At 39.8% G+C, this 14332-nt stretch overlaps 1 protein-coding gene across 3 annotated transcripts in view; it reads right to left on the bottom strand.

Annotated features, from left to right (window-relative positions):
• The window catches only part of LOC131231890 (uncharacterized), a 28443-nt gene extending 15839 nt beyond the window's left edge, over positions 1-12604 (bottom strand). The window contains exons 1-4 of one of the 3 annotated variants that reach the window (XM_058228242.1): positions 12402-12604; positions 10522-10830; positions 1738-1934; positions 149-499 (exon numbers count right to left, since the gene is read on the bottom strand). In XM_058228242.1, the coding sequence (XP_058084225.1) occupies positions 149-499; positions 1738-1934; positions 10522-10830; positions 12402-12441 (897 nt within the window). In that variant the 5' untranslated portion in view covers positions 12442-12604. The remainder of the gene's footprint in view (positions 1-148; positions 500-1737; positions 1935-10521; positions 10831-12401) is intronic. The other 2 variants (XM_058228240.1, XM_058228241.1) reach the window with 2 other exon arrangements.
• Between the last annotated feature and the right edge of the window lie 1728 nt (positions 12605-14332).

Here is a 14332-nt window from a genome sequence, read left to right as displayed (position 1 = left end):
AGGCCAGGTCATCTACAATGTGTGGCAGCTGTGGCCCACCTGATACACAGCTAGGAGGTCCCCAAAAATGCCAGGTCAGCACATGCACCTGTGCTTAGAAGTGTGCCATAAAATCCAACATAAGCCCAAAGTGGGTTCTAAATCTCACCGGGTGTTTCTCCAAGCACTTCCTTATGGTTCCCATCTCATGACGAAGAAACCAGCGAGCAGCTTCACCTGTCCCGAAGTGGGTCGAGAAGCCTTCAAATGTTATCTCTTGATCACTTGATGAAACCATATCCGTAATAATGTCATAGACTGTATGAGTTCCACGGATTCCAAGAACCACTAATTTATTACGAATATCAGTCCCTATATAATATCCGGGCCTCAAAATGCTAGAATCCTTAACAAACTTCAAAACATTCCGCTCCCGCAGCATGCTGTTGCGTGCAAGACCCGCAGCATTTTCCTTATAACAACCTTTTGCCAATTCAGTGTGATATATGAGGTCTTGAACCTAATGAAGACTGTTGGATCAGAGGAGCTATCAAATCATATTATATATTATAGAGAAGATTGATATCTCCTAAGTAGCAAGCTAAATGTACCCTCATTAAGTTAGCATGTCAGATTACTGCAGTTCAAAACTCTTATGTTGATATTTCATAGACATGCACTGATGAGTTTCTGACATTAATCACCAGATGCTGTTCACGACTGTATAGTTTGATAACATACAACTGTTTATCAGAAATGAAGATTTGCATCTCAGAACTGAATGCTAAATAATTCATTCAGCTCAAACTGCATTAGTGTAGTTAGTAAGACCTCTATTTCCAATCAGTTATTAGAAAATGCAACTAATTCAATTTAGGTCTGACAAAAGGAGAAAGAAAGCAGGTCAATAAATTCAAGCCATAGTAAATCAGTGAATGTAGAAATCGGGTTTACTTCGGCATGTCTTTAAAGAGATGAGGTTAAAAATCATTTGTAATTACACGTGTATATGTATCTGCATGTGTGCAGCATGCACAAAAACATGTGTTTTCTTAAATTCAGTAGGGGTTGTTACAGCCTCATTTTCAACAATAATTCCAGAAGGAAATACCCCTAATACATTTTTAAAAAATGACAACAAATAGCAAGTTTTATATGATAGTCATTTCAAAACCGCATTAGCAAGTAAAAAATCATGATAAGAGAAGCTCCGGGGTTCCCTTTTTCTTCTTCTTCTTCTTCTTCTTTTTTGAGGAATTAAAAAGAGGTTTTTGCAAAGATAACATATAGAACTAGAGAGGAAATTGGAGGGTAAGGTCTTTAAACTCCCAACATCATAAGTCTTGTCCAATCTATTTGGGGTCAGCCTTCTCATGAATGTTTGGCAAAGGTATTACAACCAGCTGCCCACCCATAATGCCAGCACTCCTTTGGCCAGGCTTGGGACAGGTAGTGCATCTCTAACAGGAAGTGCTAGTAAGATTCCTGAAGTGTTTTTCGAAATTTAAAAAGGAAAAGATGCTAAAATGTCATTTGCATATATTAGGTCTTTTCTTAAGTTATTTTCAAAATATTGCATTGTTTGTTTCCTTAAAAGAACAAGAAAAAAATCACCTAACTTTGAAAAAGAGCACGATATTACTAACCATGTGGTATTCGCATAACTTTTGCACCAAGAGAAATTTATTTAGTCACTGACATCCAACAAATTATCTGAAAAGATGTTTCTTTCTAAATTGCCAAGGTTTAAGACATTACTATGTGATCAGAGGAGATCTGCACACCCTTGACATCCTCAATTTTATCTTCAGATGCTTGATGAAGATAGATGAGGTATAAAACCGCTGTAAGGTCACTTAAACTCCAGTCTTTAATATCAATTTTACTCCGCTGAAGGCTTGCAAGAATTTCTGCAAAAGATCGACTACTAGGAGGGATCTTTTGGTTATCATCCCCTGCAAAATGCAAGCAGTGAATCAGTCTGTGGCGAGACGAGCGGATGGCCACATATAAGGTTAAAACCACACCAATTGGATATAAAGCACCATCATGCGTTGTATGAGCATAGCATCACACTATCCTTGTATAGTTTCACGAAGTCACTTCCCAAAGTTCAGAGAATTTGTCTTAAAGAATATCAACTCTTCATTCAATTAAAAAGAATCTTTACAAGTATATATGCCATTTCCAAAGCAAAAGAAACCCTAATCTAATCCTACTAATCCTAACCATCTATTTAATAAAATACTAGAAAAACTAAAATAACCCTAAATTCTTGTCACAATCATATACGCCTTCCATAAATGTCTCATATCTCCCTCATTCATGCCAACGTCAGGTGATCTTGGGCTTCTTTGAAAGTCAGACCATTTTGTGTTAAGGCCAAAATCATTTGGTACCTGAAAACTGGCCCACAAAATAAGGGAGGAAACTACCAAAGGGAAACTTATTTGACAAGTCACTAACTCTTAACAGTAAGGACTTATGGACCAACAGTCCAACTAAATCACTTGTAGTGTCCACTAACTGATTGCCCACCCATGTACGGTCACAGATTGACAAAAGCATTATTAGGGGCCACAAAATTGTCAAGTAGATTGTTGGTCCCATATCTCTAATCAGACAAATCCCGATGTCCAGTCCTAGGCTTTCATGGGACTCACTCCTAGGTCGCATCATTCCCTCCTAATAGGGAAGAACTCACCCTTGAGTTCAAAGACACACGTCCAACGACACAACCCACCTTTACTAACATTTCATTCAGTGTTCCAAATGTCAGTGATACGATTGATAATATCGCCGATATAATCGAGATCGCCAGGTCAGCGATACCGAAACTACTGGAAGTTTAAAATTTTCCAAATATCGGCGATATTTGGTGATATTATCAATATTAATGATATTTTGAGAAGAATCCCTTATAAAAGTTCACTGGTATTGGCGATCCATCGATAATATCCGTGATGCCAGAGAAACATCCGTAAATAGGCGAAAAAATGACGGAAAATTGGGGGAAAAAAATGCAAAAACCAAAAAATCTTTTGGGACGTTATTTTATTTTTTTGGAATTTTGTTCATTTGATAATTTCAATCACTCTTGATTTTTATTAAATCAAATGTTAGATTAGGGAGAAATCTCAACTCAAAACAAAGATGGGACAAAACTCAAAGGTGACGAAAAATCCATTGAAATTTCATTTTTCCCTAGATCTCAACACAAATTGTGATGAAAATCCGTGTTTATGCATGATTCTCATACATTGAAATGGATTTGTGGAGAAAAAAATTAACATTTAAGTGAAAATTGGGGGAAATTGGTGAAATCCTAATTTTTCCATTTTTATATTAGAAAATATGTTTTTTTTTTTCAAGTTATATTGGAAAATATGAGTTTTTCACTATTAACTAATGTGGAAATTTTAGATTTTAATGAGCGTCGGCTGATCTATTGATTGACTAAAAATTTAATATATTTATATCATACTGAATTTTACTACAATACATAGTTAGGCCCCTACAAAATGAAAACTTATTATGTATAGTTGTTTTTGAAATACTTTGATTCCTAAATGTGTAAACATGTGTCTTTTAACATTTTGAAGTTTGACTGAAAAATTCCACCTTTTTTTCCCAACGTTTCCCCAATGTTTTCCTTAGATAGCGATATTTTTCCAAGAATTGATCATATTGGCTATACTAATACATGTTTTCATACCCCGATCATCGATACATGAAATGATACTGATACTATGAACGCTTATCCCATTAATAGCTTCAACATGAATTTTTTTTTAGATCCCTAATCTTTCTGCATTAATGCTCTTATAGCCTTCTCATGTATTGAGATCATCATGGTGCCTTGTGATTCTTCATTGATCTTTGCAGTATACGTCCCAATCTTAGAGGCGCTTTAGGTGTGTACGGGTGGTAATGGGCCAGGTAACCCACCCAACCCAAAGAGTCCAACCTAGCTTTGGCTTGGGCTTGGAGCCTTGGAACTACTAGCTTAGACGCCCATACATGTCCCGATCAAGGTGTTTTGTATCAGTAACGGTCGCCACCATTACCGATACGGGTCTCAGTCGTAACAGCCGATATGGGGTCGTAACTAGCTCAAAAAATAATGTTGCCCGAAAAATTCTAGAAAAATATCTAGGAAATCTAGAATAATGTAAGTATTCCAAATCTATATTCATTTTTTGTTTTGAACATGTTTATGGTAGCGTAACGGTTCACTCTTTGCTGAGACTATTGTCTTGGGTTGTCTAGTGAATTTATGAACATGGTTATGTGTCTCTAATATTTACACATCACAATCAAGTATTAGAAATAGAAATCAGGAAAAGAAAATGCATGTGTACCACTTTTTTCAATTGTTTGAAAAAATGGTCTTCAAAGCTTTTATTCACCCAAATTGCTTCTATCTACTTAATCCCAAAAACTATAGAATGAGTGGTTGAAATCTATTTTAGAATGTAGGGAAGTTTTTGGAATGAAAGAAGCGGGAAAATGAGGAAAAATGCATTTATATAGAAAAAAGAAGTGGTCGTTTTTCTACTGTTATGCGGGTAAAGGTAACGGTCGTTATGTCTCGTAACGGCTATTACAGCCCCTGTAACGACCAATACGGTCCCAAAAAACCAATTGCCTCGTTCCACCCACGTATCGTGCAACGGTCACAGCCGTATCATAACAGATGCGAAGCACCTTGGTCCTGATCAATTTTCAGGTCAAGCTATTTTAGCCCGACCTAGCCTAGCTCAACCAGACTTTGTATGTGCATGTGTTATATCGTACAAATATGTCATTCCCAATCCTCGGTTAGGCAACCTGTCCATCTTGAATGTAGATCGTTGGTTTCATTCCTCTAAAATGCCTACTTCTTTGTGCATGTGTTATATCGTACAAATATGTCATTCCCAATCCTCGGTTAGGCAACCCGTCCATCTTGAATGTAGATCGTTGGTTTCATTCCTCTAAAATGCCTACTTCTTTGTGCATGTGCGGCTCACTCAATCAACAAATAGATTAGGAACATTCTAGTGGGAAATGAGAATGTTATCAATTTTTTAGGCCAAGTCAGTCTGGACTGGGTCCCAACCAATATTTTTCAGGCTAAGGTTTGGGCCTGTTGTGCTAGGCCCACTCAATCAAAAAATAGATTAGGAACATTCAAGCAGGAAATAAGGATTTTATCGATTTTCAGACCTGGTCAATTTGCACCCGGGCCGAACCAATCATTTTGGGCACGGACACAAGCTTGGGTTTGGGCCTAACTTGGCCCAACCCATTGCCACCTCTATAGGTGTGTTGGTACCTGTTTTGATACACACCTTATTAAATCTTCCAATATGAAACTGACCACCAACTTTACTATCAATATGGCTACCGATCCTTCTACCCATTCTTTATCTGCGTATTAGAAGATTCCTTCATTGATCCTTGTTCTTTTGATCTGACTACCAATCCATTAATAAATCCATCCTATAGTTCTCTCCTCTACTAGCTATTGATCTATCAACAGTCCATCTATAGATCCATTCACAAATCAATCCACAAATTCATACATTGACACTTCTTTTGATTCATCTACCAATCTATCTTGTATTTCTTCCTTTGGAAGCTTTGTAGAACTTATGATCTCCTCAAGCATGGGGATGCACTACTGCAGTTTTAGAGGCACAAGGCACAGTTGAGGCAACCTAGCTCTATAAGGGTGAGTCATGAGCCTAGAGGTGTGCCAAAGAATAAGCCTTTAAAAAAAATATATTAAAAATTAAATTAAAAATAGGTAGTATGGCAGAACATTGAAAAAATTGAAAATAGTAAAAAAGAAAATATAAATTGTAAACAATGAAGTACACCATGTACATGGCGTGTGAGTTGCATTAGTTTATTTCATGCATTGCCAATCTATGATCAGGCACACTAGATTAACGTCACGCACACTAGATTAACGTTACACATTACGAAAATGGGCTACCACAAGTCCAGGTGATCAAGAAAACATTCTTCTCATTGAAGGTAGTACAATGATAATTAGGAACTCCCATCATCCATGGAAGAAAATCATAAGACGTCCCACCCATGACCCATCCCACTAAGGAATAGTTAGATATGGAGAAAGAACCACGGAGGGAGAATGGCAAATTGTTGGGCTTAGAAATAGGAGGTCATTTCTTTATGTTCCTGGCTGGTTCCAACCCAACATGGAGGATGGAGGATGTTGCCTCTCTATTTGAAGGTTTTGGAAGATATCTAAACAACAATACCGCGAAACAAAGAATTGGAGCTCTTAAGATATTCACATTTTGTGCAATTCTGGTATCTAGACGAGGCTCACAAGGCAATAGAAGGTATTGCAAGATAAAAAGGTTGAAGGATGGAAACTCATTGTAAACAGAGCAAATGTCGATCAGGCTCAACAAAGTGATAGCCAGAGAAATGCTCTTACTAGGTGGAATGGAGGAATGGATACCAAAATCTAAGAAATACCAAAAAGGAAGAAAATTTTGCGAAATCATATGTGGATACTTGTAAGAATGGGCTGAGGGAATTGGGAAGCATAGCAAGTCATGTTGAAACTTTGGCTTTCGGTCATCATGTTTCCTCACACACATGTTAAGAATCTTCAGATGGGTTCAAATAGTTGTCAATAACTCCCTTGCTTCCAAGAGAAAGGAATTTCTTAGAGCTTAATTGGTGGGCAGAATTGACTTCAGCAGGTTCTCTGAACAAGTTGAATTTTGGATAAGATTAAACTGGAAGATGACGACGATTCATGTTCAAACTAAAAGGCTTGGCTACTAAGGATCCTGAAAGACCCTAGGGTGAAGCCAAAAGAGCCCTTTACCAATATAATGTAGGGGCATTTTCACACTGAACTCAAGTGGGGTGGCTTGTGGGATTAATGCGGGGGCATTTTCAAACCGAGCTTGAGTGGGGTGGCCTGTGGGATGTAGGGGCACACTCAGGGCAGGCAGCCCACAAAACCCATGGATTTGGGGCCTGTGTGAAGCAGGTGGCTCGTGTGAGGCGGAACCCATAGATTTGGGGCCCACGAGAGGGCGGAACCCATGGATTTAGAGCTCGATGAGGGTTCGGCCAATGACCTAACACATGGATTTGGGGCCTAGGCTATGAGATAAAGGGATTAATTTGTCATGCTCTATCAGTTCAAGCTTTTAGAGCAAGTGATTAATTGTCCTGCATCAAATTGGTATCAAAGCGGAAAGTCTTGCGTTCGAAACTCCTCACCGGGGGTGATTAATGCGGGGGCATTTTCAAACCGAGCTAGAGTGGGTGGCCTGTGGGATGTAGAAGCACAATGGGGGTGGGCAGCCCGCAGAACCCATGGATTTAGGGGCCGTGTGAGGCTGGTGAATCATGTGAGGCGGAACCCAAGGATTTAGGGCCACAAGGGGGCAGAACCCATGGATTTGGGGCTCACGAGGAGGGTTCGATGGAGGACCTAACCAATGGATTTTGGGCCAAGGCTATGAGATAAAGGGATTAATTCGCCCTGCTCTATCAGTTCGAGCTTTTAGAGCAAGTGGTTAATTGTCCTGCATTAGGGATGCAGGGGCACACTCGGGGTGGGCGGCCCGCGGAACCCATGAATTTGGGGCCTGTATGAGGCAAGTGGCTCGTGTGAGGTGGAACCTATAGATTTGGAGCCCACGAGGGGGCGGAACCCATGAATTTTGGGGCTCACGAAAAGGGTTCGGCTGAGGACCTAACCCATGGATTTGGAGTCTGGGCTACGAGATAAATGGATTAATTCGCCATGCTCTATCAATTCGAGCTTTTAGAGCAAGTGGTTAATTGTCCAGCATCAAATTGGTATCAAAGTGAGAGGTCTCGTGTTCGAGACTCCTCACCAGGAGTGATTAATGCAAGGGCATTTTCACAATAGGCTCGCGTGGGGTGACCTGTGGGATGTAGGGGCACACTCGAGGTGGGCGGCCCGCGAAACCCATGGATTTTAAGCCTGTGTGAGGCAGGGGCATGTCATGGAATAGGATATGGGACATCCCTCTATACGCGTGGGACAATTAAACCTTATTAGCAATAAGATCGTGTTTTGGTGAAGTTCTAGAAATCGACCTGGAAATCTTATTCAACGAGAATCTGGAAATGAGAAGGGTTAGGGGCATCATTGATAAATCAACTGATCTGAGAAAATTGCTGTGTTTAATTGTTTAAGGTTATATACAGTGAAGGTGCAAGAAGAAGCTGAAGCTTGATCGGCTCCATATGGGTCAGGCATGCAGAAATGGAGCAGGAAGGATTATGATGACGTGGACAAGTAAAAACTAATGGACATAACTGTTGGCATAATCCAACTGGAGGAGAGGGAGGAGCTAGGACTAGAAGACAATAGGGTCGTGAGTGGAAGTATTTATGGCAATAAGGATACGTGTCATAGCTTAGATGGTAGGTCAAATGACACAAGTCAAGGTACGGTTGCATTCTCTGTTTCCAAGTTGACAGAAAAGCAAGCCCACAATAAATTTTTTCTCGTTAAGAAAATATATCAAGGAGATGATATTTTCTGAGTTTCTTGGTTGAGATATCGTGAAAATTTGAAAACACCTTTATCTTAAGAGATATTCCAATGATACCACTTTCAAGCCAAGATCTCGGATCTCTTGTCCTAAATCCAGTTGATGAATATGGATTCAAATTATCCAAGTGTGCAACATTATCCAACTTCAACTTAATTCGTAGTAGACCAATGTGCGACCATCTGGAGGTTGCAATCAGCGAATTTTTATCGTGTGTAGCTGATCATCCATTCAAGAATCATCTAAGAGTGGATCTATCTCCACAAGTTAGTAAACAGTCCTTCGAATGCGGGTTTGACCTCGACTTATCAAGAATAGGAGATCAGAAATGAGGAATCACCTTGATTAAGGAAGCAAAGCAGCTTTGGGATGTGTTCATTGAAAAGATAGAAAGGAAATTGTCTCCTTGGAAGGGGGGGTTTATGGCGGTGGGAGGAAGAATCTTGAACCTCCCCCTTTATTTTATGTCCTTGTTACACTGCCCAAAAATGGCGATCCTCCACATTGATAAATTTTGGAAGGATTTCCTATAGCAAGGTGGAGCGATTAAAGGTAATTCCATCTTCTTCTTTTTCTTTTGGGGGACGAAATTTATAGGCCTCTCGAAGAAGGTGGAGCAGGCATCATGAGGCTTGAGGGACGACTTTATTGGGAACGTGGGTTTGGAGGTTTGGGGTGGAAGAGGGAAGTTTATGGAAGTCGGTGGTTGCTGGTAAATATGCTTGGGGTGAAAGAGGGAAGCTTATAGAGATCAGTGGTGGCTAGTAAACACAGCACTTCTAACATGGGTTGGTGGATCCAGGAATCTTCCCTCTATAGTGCCTCTTTTTGTTGGAAAGCGACAGAAAGGATGGCAGGGAAAGTCCTTCCTCATGTTGAGTTTGCTCTTGGAAGCTGCAATAAGATCCATTTTTGGGAAGACATCTAGCTTGGAGACTCTAATATGTGGTCAGAGTTTCCAAATGTGCAGGGTTATATGTTGTGGGCTTGGCATGGGGGAGTTGGGAAAGCAGATAAAGCGCAGTGGAGGCTGATTATTATGGGCGTTTTTGGGGTATCTGGGGTGCTCAGAATGACCATTGCTTTCGAAATGAGTGTGTGGGCGTCAATGAGGTTATTTTAAAAATTAAGGGTCTCATTTCGAATTAGGCTGCTTTTGTTTAAGCCGCTTCGGCTGCCTTCTCTTTCACTTTCTCTCTCGTGTTTGTGTTTTTCATGTGTATTCTTTTCTAGCCTTGTGTGAGTGGCTTAATATAAAAATTGGTTACCTCTAAAAAATAAATAAAATAAAAGAGCAAGTTAGAATATCATAGTTTCAAAATACCTATTGATCTTAAATTCGTATCTCGTCATCATCATCATCATCATCATTTAAGCCTTATTCCAACAAATTGGGTCGGCAACATGAATTCTTTTCTACAATTTCACTCTATCAATGGCCACAACTTCAATTAGACCATAGGCCATCAAGTCTTTTCTTACTACCTCCATCCACATCCTTTTGGGCTTCCCCTTGCCCTTTTAGAGCATTCAACTTGTACAAACTCACTCGTTCTAACCAGCATAGTTCTTAGTCCCCATTGCACATAACCAAACCATCTAAGACTACTTCCCCTCATCTTATTACCTATTGGTGCTACTCCTAATTTCCCTCGAATGCATTCATTTCTAATTCAGTCCTTCCTCGTCTTGTCACTTGTCCATCTCAACATCCTCATTTCAGTCATATTCATCCTATGAACATGTTATTTCTTAATTGCTCAATATTCTGCCCCATAAAGCAAGTCTGGTCTTATAGCCATCCTAAAAATTTCCCTTTCAGTTCGAGTGGTACACAACGATCACATCTTTTTTTTTTTTCTTTTTCTTTTTTGAAGGATAAGAGCACATCTACTATAGGAGACTAGGAGTTTATGATCTTAAATTCATATCTATTATATAAATTAGAGAGCTAAGGAAATTGAAAAAGACCGACCTGTTGCCAAAGCCCGCTTGCACATCTGCAAGGCTGGCTCAAGCACTTTTGTGAGCCAGGCAAGTTCCAGCCTCCATTTCGTTTCACTCAAATCATCATCATCAGAACTGTATTTGGCAAGGCCCGAACTTTGATTTCTCTGCTCATTCTGTTTCGGTTTTGTGGAACCTTGGGACCCATCTTTCCCCTCTCTTGAATCATCGGCTCCTGCTTTCTCTGCTTTTGAACTTTGTGTACGGAATCTAGTAAGAATACCACTAATGAATTGCCGATATGATTCTTGCTTCCTTATGATGTTTTTACAACGACCTGCAGATTGAAAATGGCATGAAATATTGAGATACCAGCATTTGCTTCCAAATACAAATTGAATTCAATAAATTAAAAACTGCAAAGAAAATGCCCTCACCATTCCATTTCAGCTTATGCAATTTATAACATAGCACGCGAAAAAATCCACCCGGGAGCAAAAAGATATTATGAATTTGTATGGGACCACTGATTACTATTCTAGAAATGTACAAAGGAAATGATTCAATGAGACTAGTCATGGTTGGTGCACTTCAGCAATACATGACGTTCATCCCATGGAGCCCACCATGGATCAGCCATAGCCCTCTGATGAGTGCAACATTCGAGATTATTGGTACCAGAGCATGTATCCGCCAGCTCCAAAACCAATATGTCACGATAAATATCATGCAAGAAGCACTACATATCACCCATATTGATGTGAATTTTAACTGATTTAGTCCACATTGGCAATATATACAGAAAAAGCCACATATCGGTCTATATCTTGCCAATAGACTGGATGTGAATTTCCTGCAACCCCAGTTACAGAGGGTCCTTGTAACTCAAAGCTTTGTGGGGCCCACCATGATGTCTATGTTATATCCACTTTGTCCATCCATTGCAACAGCTCATGTTACAAGGTGAAACAAAAAATCAGGCACATTCAAAACTCATGTGGGCCACGCCAGAAGAAAATGTGGGGACTGAACGTCCACCATTGAAAATTTCTTGGGGCCCACAATAGTTTTAAGCCAGACTGACATTTTTGTTTTCCCTTCACCCCGATGGGAATTACCTTATGAACAGGTCGAATGGCATATAAACATCACAGCAGGCATTTCCATCCCCACTGTTTCCTGTGGTATGGCCCACTTAGGTATTAGAAGTGCCACATTTTCGGGCTCTTTTTTTTTTTTTTTAACACACAAACCCACACCACGCTCACACACACCCAAACCACATGGGGCACTCGATTCCATGATCTCAGTGTTGAAACAGAGTCTGTCTACCTCTGAGCCAGACCCTTTTCAGGCTCATTTCCTGACATGAACTGGCAAAACTGATGGACAGAGCGGATGTCAAATGGACATCTAGGTGGGCCCCGCAGAGCTTTGGGTTACACAGACTCCCATAACCAGGGAATTCATGTCCCAATGTACAAGTGGAACAATCGAATTAACGGACTTTCGCTTGTTGAAATATCGACTGCTGCTCTTTTCCTTCTCCTCCTAACCACCCATTTGCAGGAAAATGATTCGACAAAGAGGATCATCCAATCAGAGGTGGTTATTGGCCTGTTTCAAATCCATATCAGCATCCACCGGTTGAACGGTTTGGATTGTGGTCTTGCCAGCTGAACCGTCTCAATTAGATGAATCTCAAAAATGTTATAAAAAATAAAAATAAAAATAAAAAAATCAGAAATCAAAATTTAACTAGTTCTTGGAATTAAAAACAAAATAAAAAAAAGGGGGGCGGGGGTTAGCTAACAAGCATTAACGGGGGGTTAGCTAACAAGCATTAAAAAACTATGAGAAAATCTCAAACCCTAAAGAAAATCTTCTTCCATTAGAAGAGAGAAATACCGAAATGAAGGAAGAGACGCTTCATGGACTGATTTGCCATTCCAGTTTTTTTTCCGTTGGGGTTGGAAATGCTATCCGCTGCATTCTGCGGGTTGATGGAAGAGTTTAATATGATACTCGGGCTTCCGATGCCGCTTCATACGCAGGGACTCAGACTTGTACACGTGGCTTATATAAAGCCAAACTGACCTACTGTCGCCGAGTCACTATCTCAAGATCGGGCGCGGCTTCCGATGGATCCCTGGATCCACGGAGGTGGGTAGATCCATGACTGTGGGCCCACTTCGCTGTATGTTCCTTGTTACACCCGTTCTCATTTTAGGGTATAATCGGATCCAAATCTCAGCAGACCCATCAAAGGAAACATTGGTGAGTAACATTTAAAATTTTATTGTGGACCACAATTTTTTTGGATTAAGCTGATATTTGTGTGGTAATCTCATCTAGGCATTTGCCACCTTATCAATAGGTCGGATGGCAAATAAAATTTACGCAGATTGGGAATAGATTAATGATCCTGACAAGGGATATGTGGGGTCCACTGTGATGAATGTTTTTTTAATACCATTTCTTCATTATTATTGATCATTTGATGGCATGAACTAAAAAAGCAGGCCAATCCAAGGATGGGTGATTCACATTACAGGACACAATGCTAATAATGATGCCCGCCGTTGAAACCTTTGTAAGGCCTACAGTAATGTTTATTTGACATCCAATTGTTGGCTAGACAGACTTAAATGAAGAGAAAACATCTTGATCCAGAATTTTTATAATACTTGAGAGTTTTTTTAATGGCAAGCGTTCCATTCACACTTTTCTTGATATGTGGTCCACATGAGTCTTAGATTAATTCCTTTTTCTTTCCCCGCTCCCGTCCTAAAATGGTCAGTCAAAATGGAGAGGTGTCAACAGAACACCTGACATGACCGTTGGCATCTGGTTATTCCAAATAGGTTTTTAACGTGGGCATCCAATTACCTGTTTCTTGTGGTGTGGTGGAAGTGAGATTTGGATCCGCTTAATTTATAAGATCATGCCTTGAAATGAGCTATCAAAACGGATGGATGGCATGGATATAAGGCACATATAACACTAAAGGCCCCATGGTCAGGGATTCACCGACCTTAGTGTATTGGGGGATCCACTAAAGCCCCGCCCCTTGTTATTAGTTTGTTCGGATAATTCTATTTGATTCGTGGACTTGTTTTTTTGGAAAAGTATGGTTTAGAATTTTTCTTTTTTTTTTCCTTTTTCAACCGTTCAATAAATGTTTCCACTAATCTTATTGATATTCAAATAAGCTTAATTTTTATTCATGATATTCAAATAAGATATTGTGTTAAAATTCCTTAAGAATCAACCATCGACACAGGGTACCACCTTAGTGGGTGTTACCTTTATTGTGGGGCCCACATTGATGGTGTGTTTTATATCCATGCTGTCCATCCGTTTCTCCAACTCATTTTACGTCGTAGTCCAAAATATTAATCAAATTCAAATCTCAAGTGGACCACACCATTGGAAATAATGGTGATTGAGTACTTTACCATGAAAATTTTCAAAAGGCCCATCATAAGGTTTCCGTGATACTCATTTCATACCCAACCTATTGATGATGAAGGGAAAATACAAAGATCATCTTGATCCAAAAAACTTTTGTGGCTTATAAAAAGTTTTTAACTGTCGTTTATCAATGCATTTTTGTGACATGGTCCACCAGAGATTTGAATCTTCTTAAGGTTTGGAATCAAATTCTTAAATGAGATGTAAAACAGATGAACAAAGTTGATATACAACAAATACATCAACGTGAGGCCCATACGGTTAGGTTAAGGGTAACAGCTAATCTACTGCCAAAAGCTCTTATAAGTAGGGGGTGTCAATGGGCTGAGCTCAGGCCTTAAAAATTAGATTTTGGATAAGGCCAC

This window comes from Magnolia sinica, chromosome 17 (assembly GCF_029962835.1).
Source record: "Magnolia sinica isolate HGM2019 chromosome 17, MsV1, whole genome shotgun sequence".
NCBI lineage: Eukaryota > Viridiplantae > Streptophyta > Magnoliopsida > Magnoliales > Magnoliaceae > Magnolia > Magnolia sinica.
Note: the sequence above shows the minus strand (reverse complement) of the source record. Positions and strands in the feature narration are given on the sequence as shown.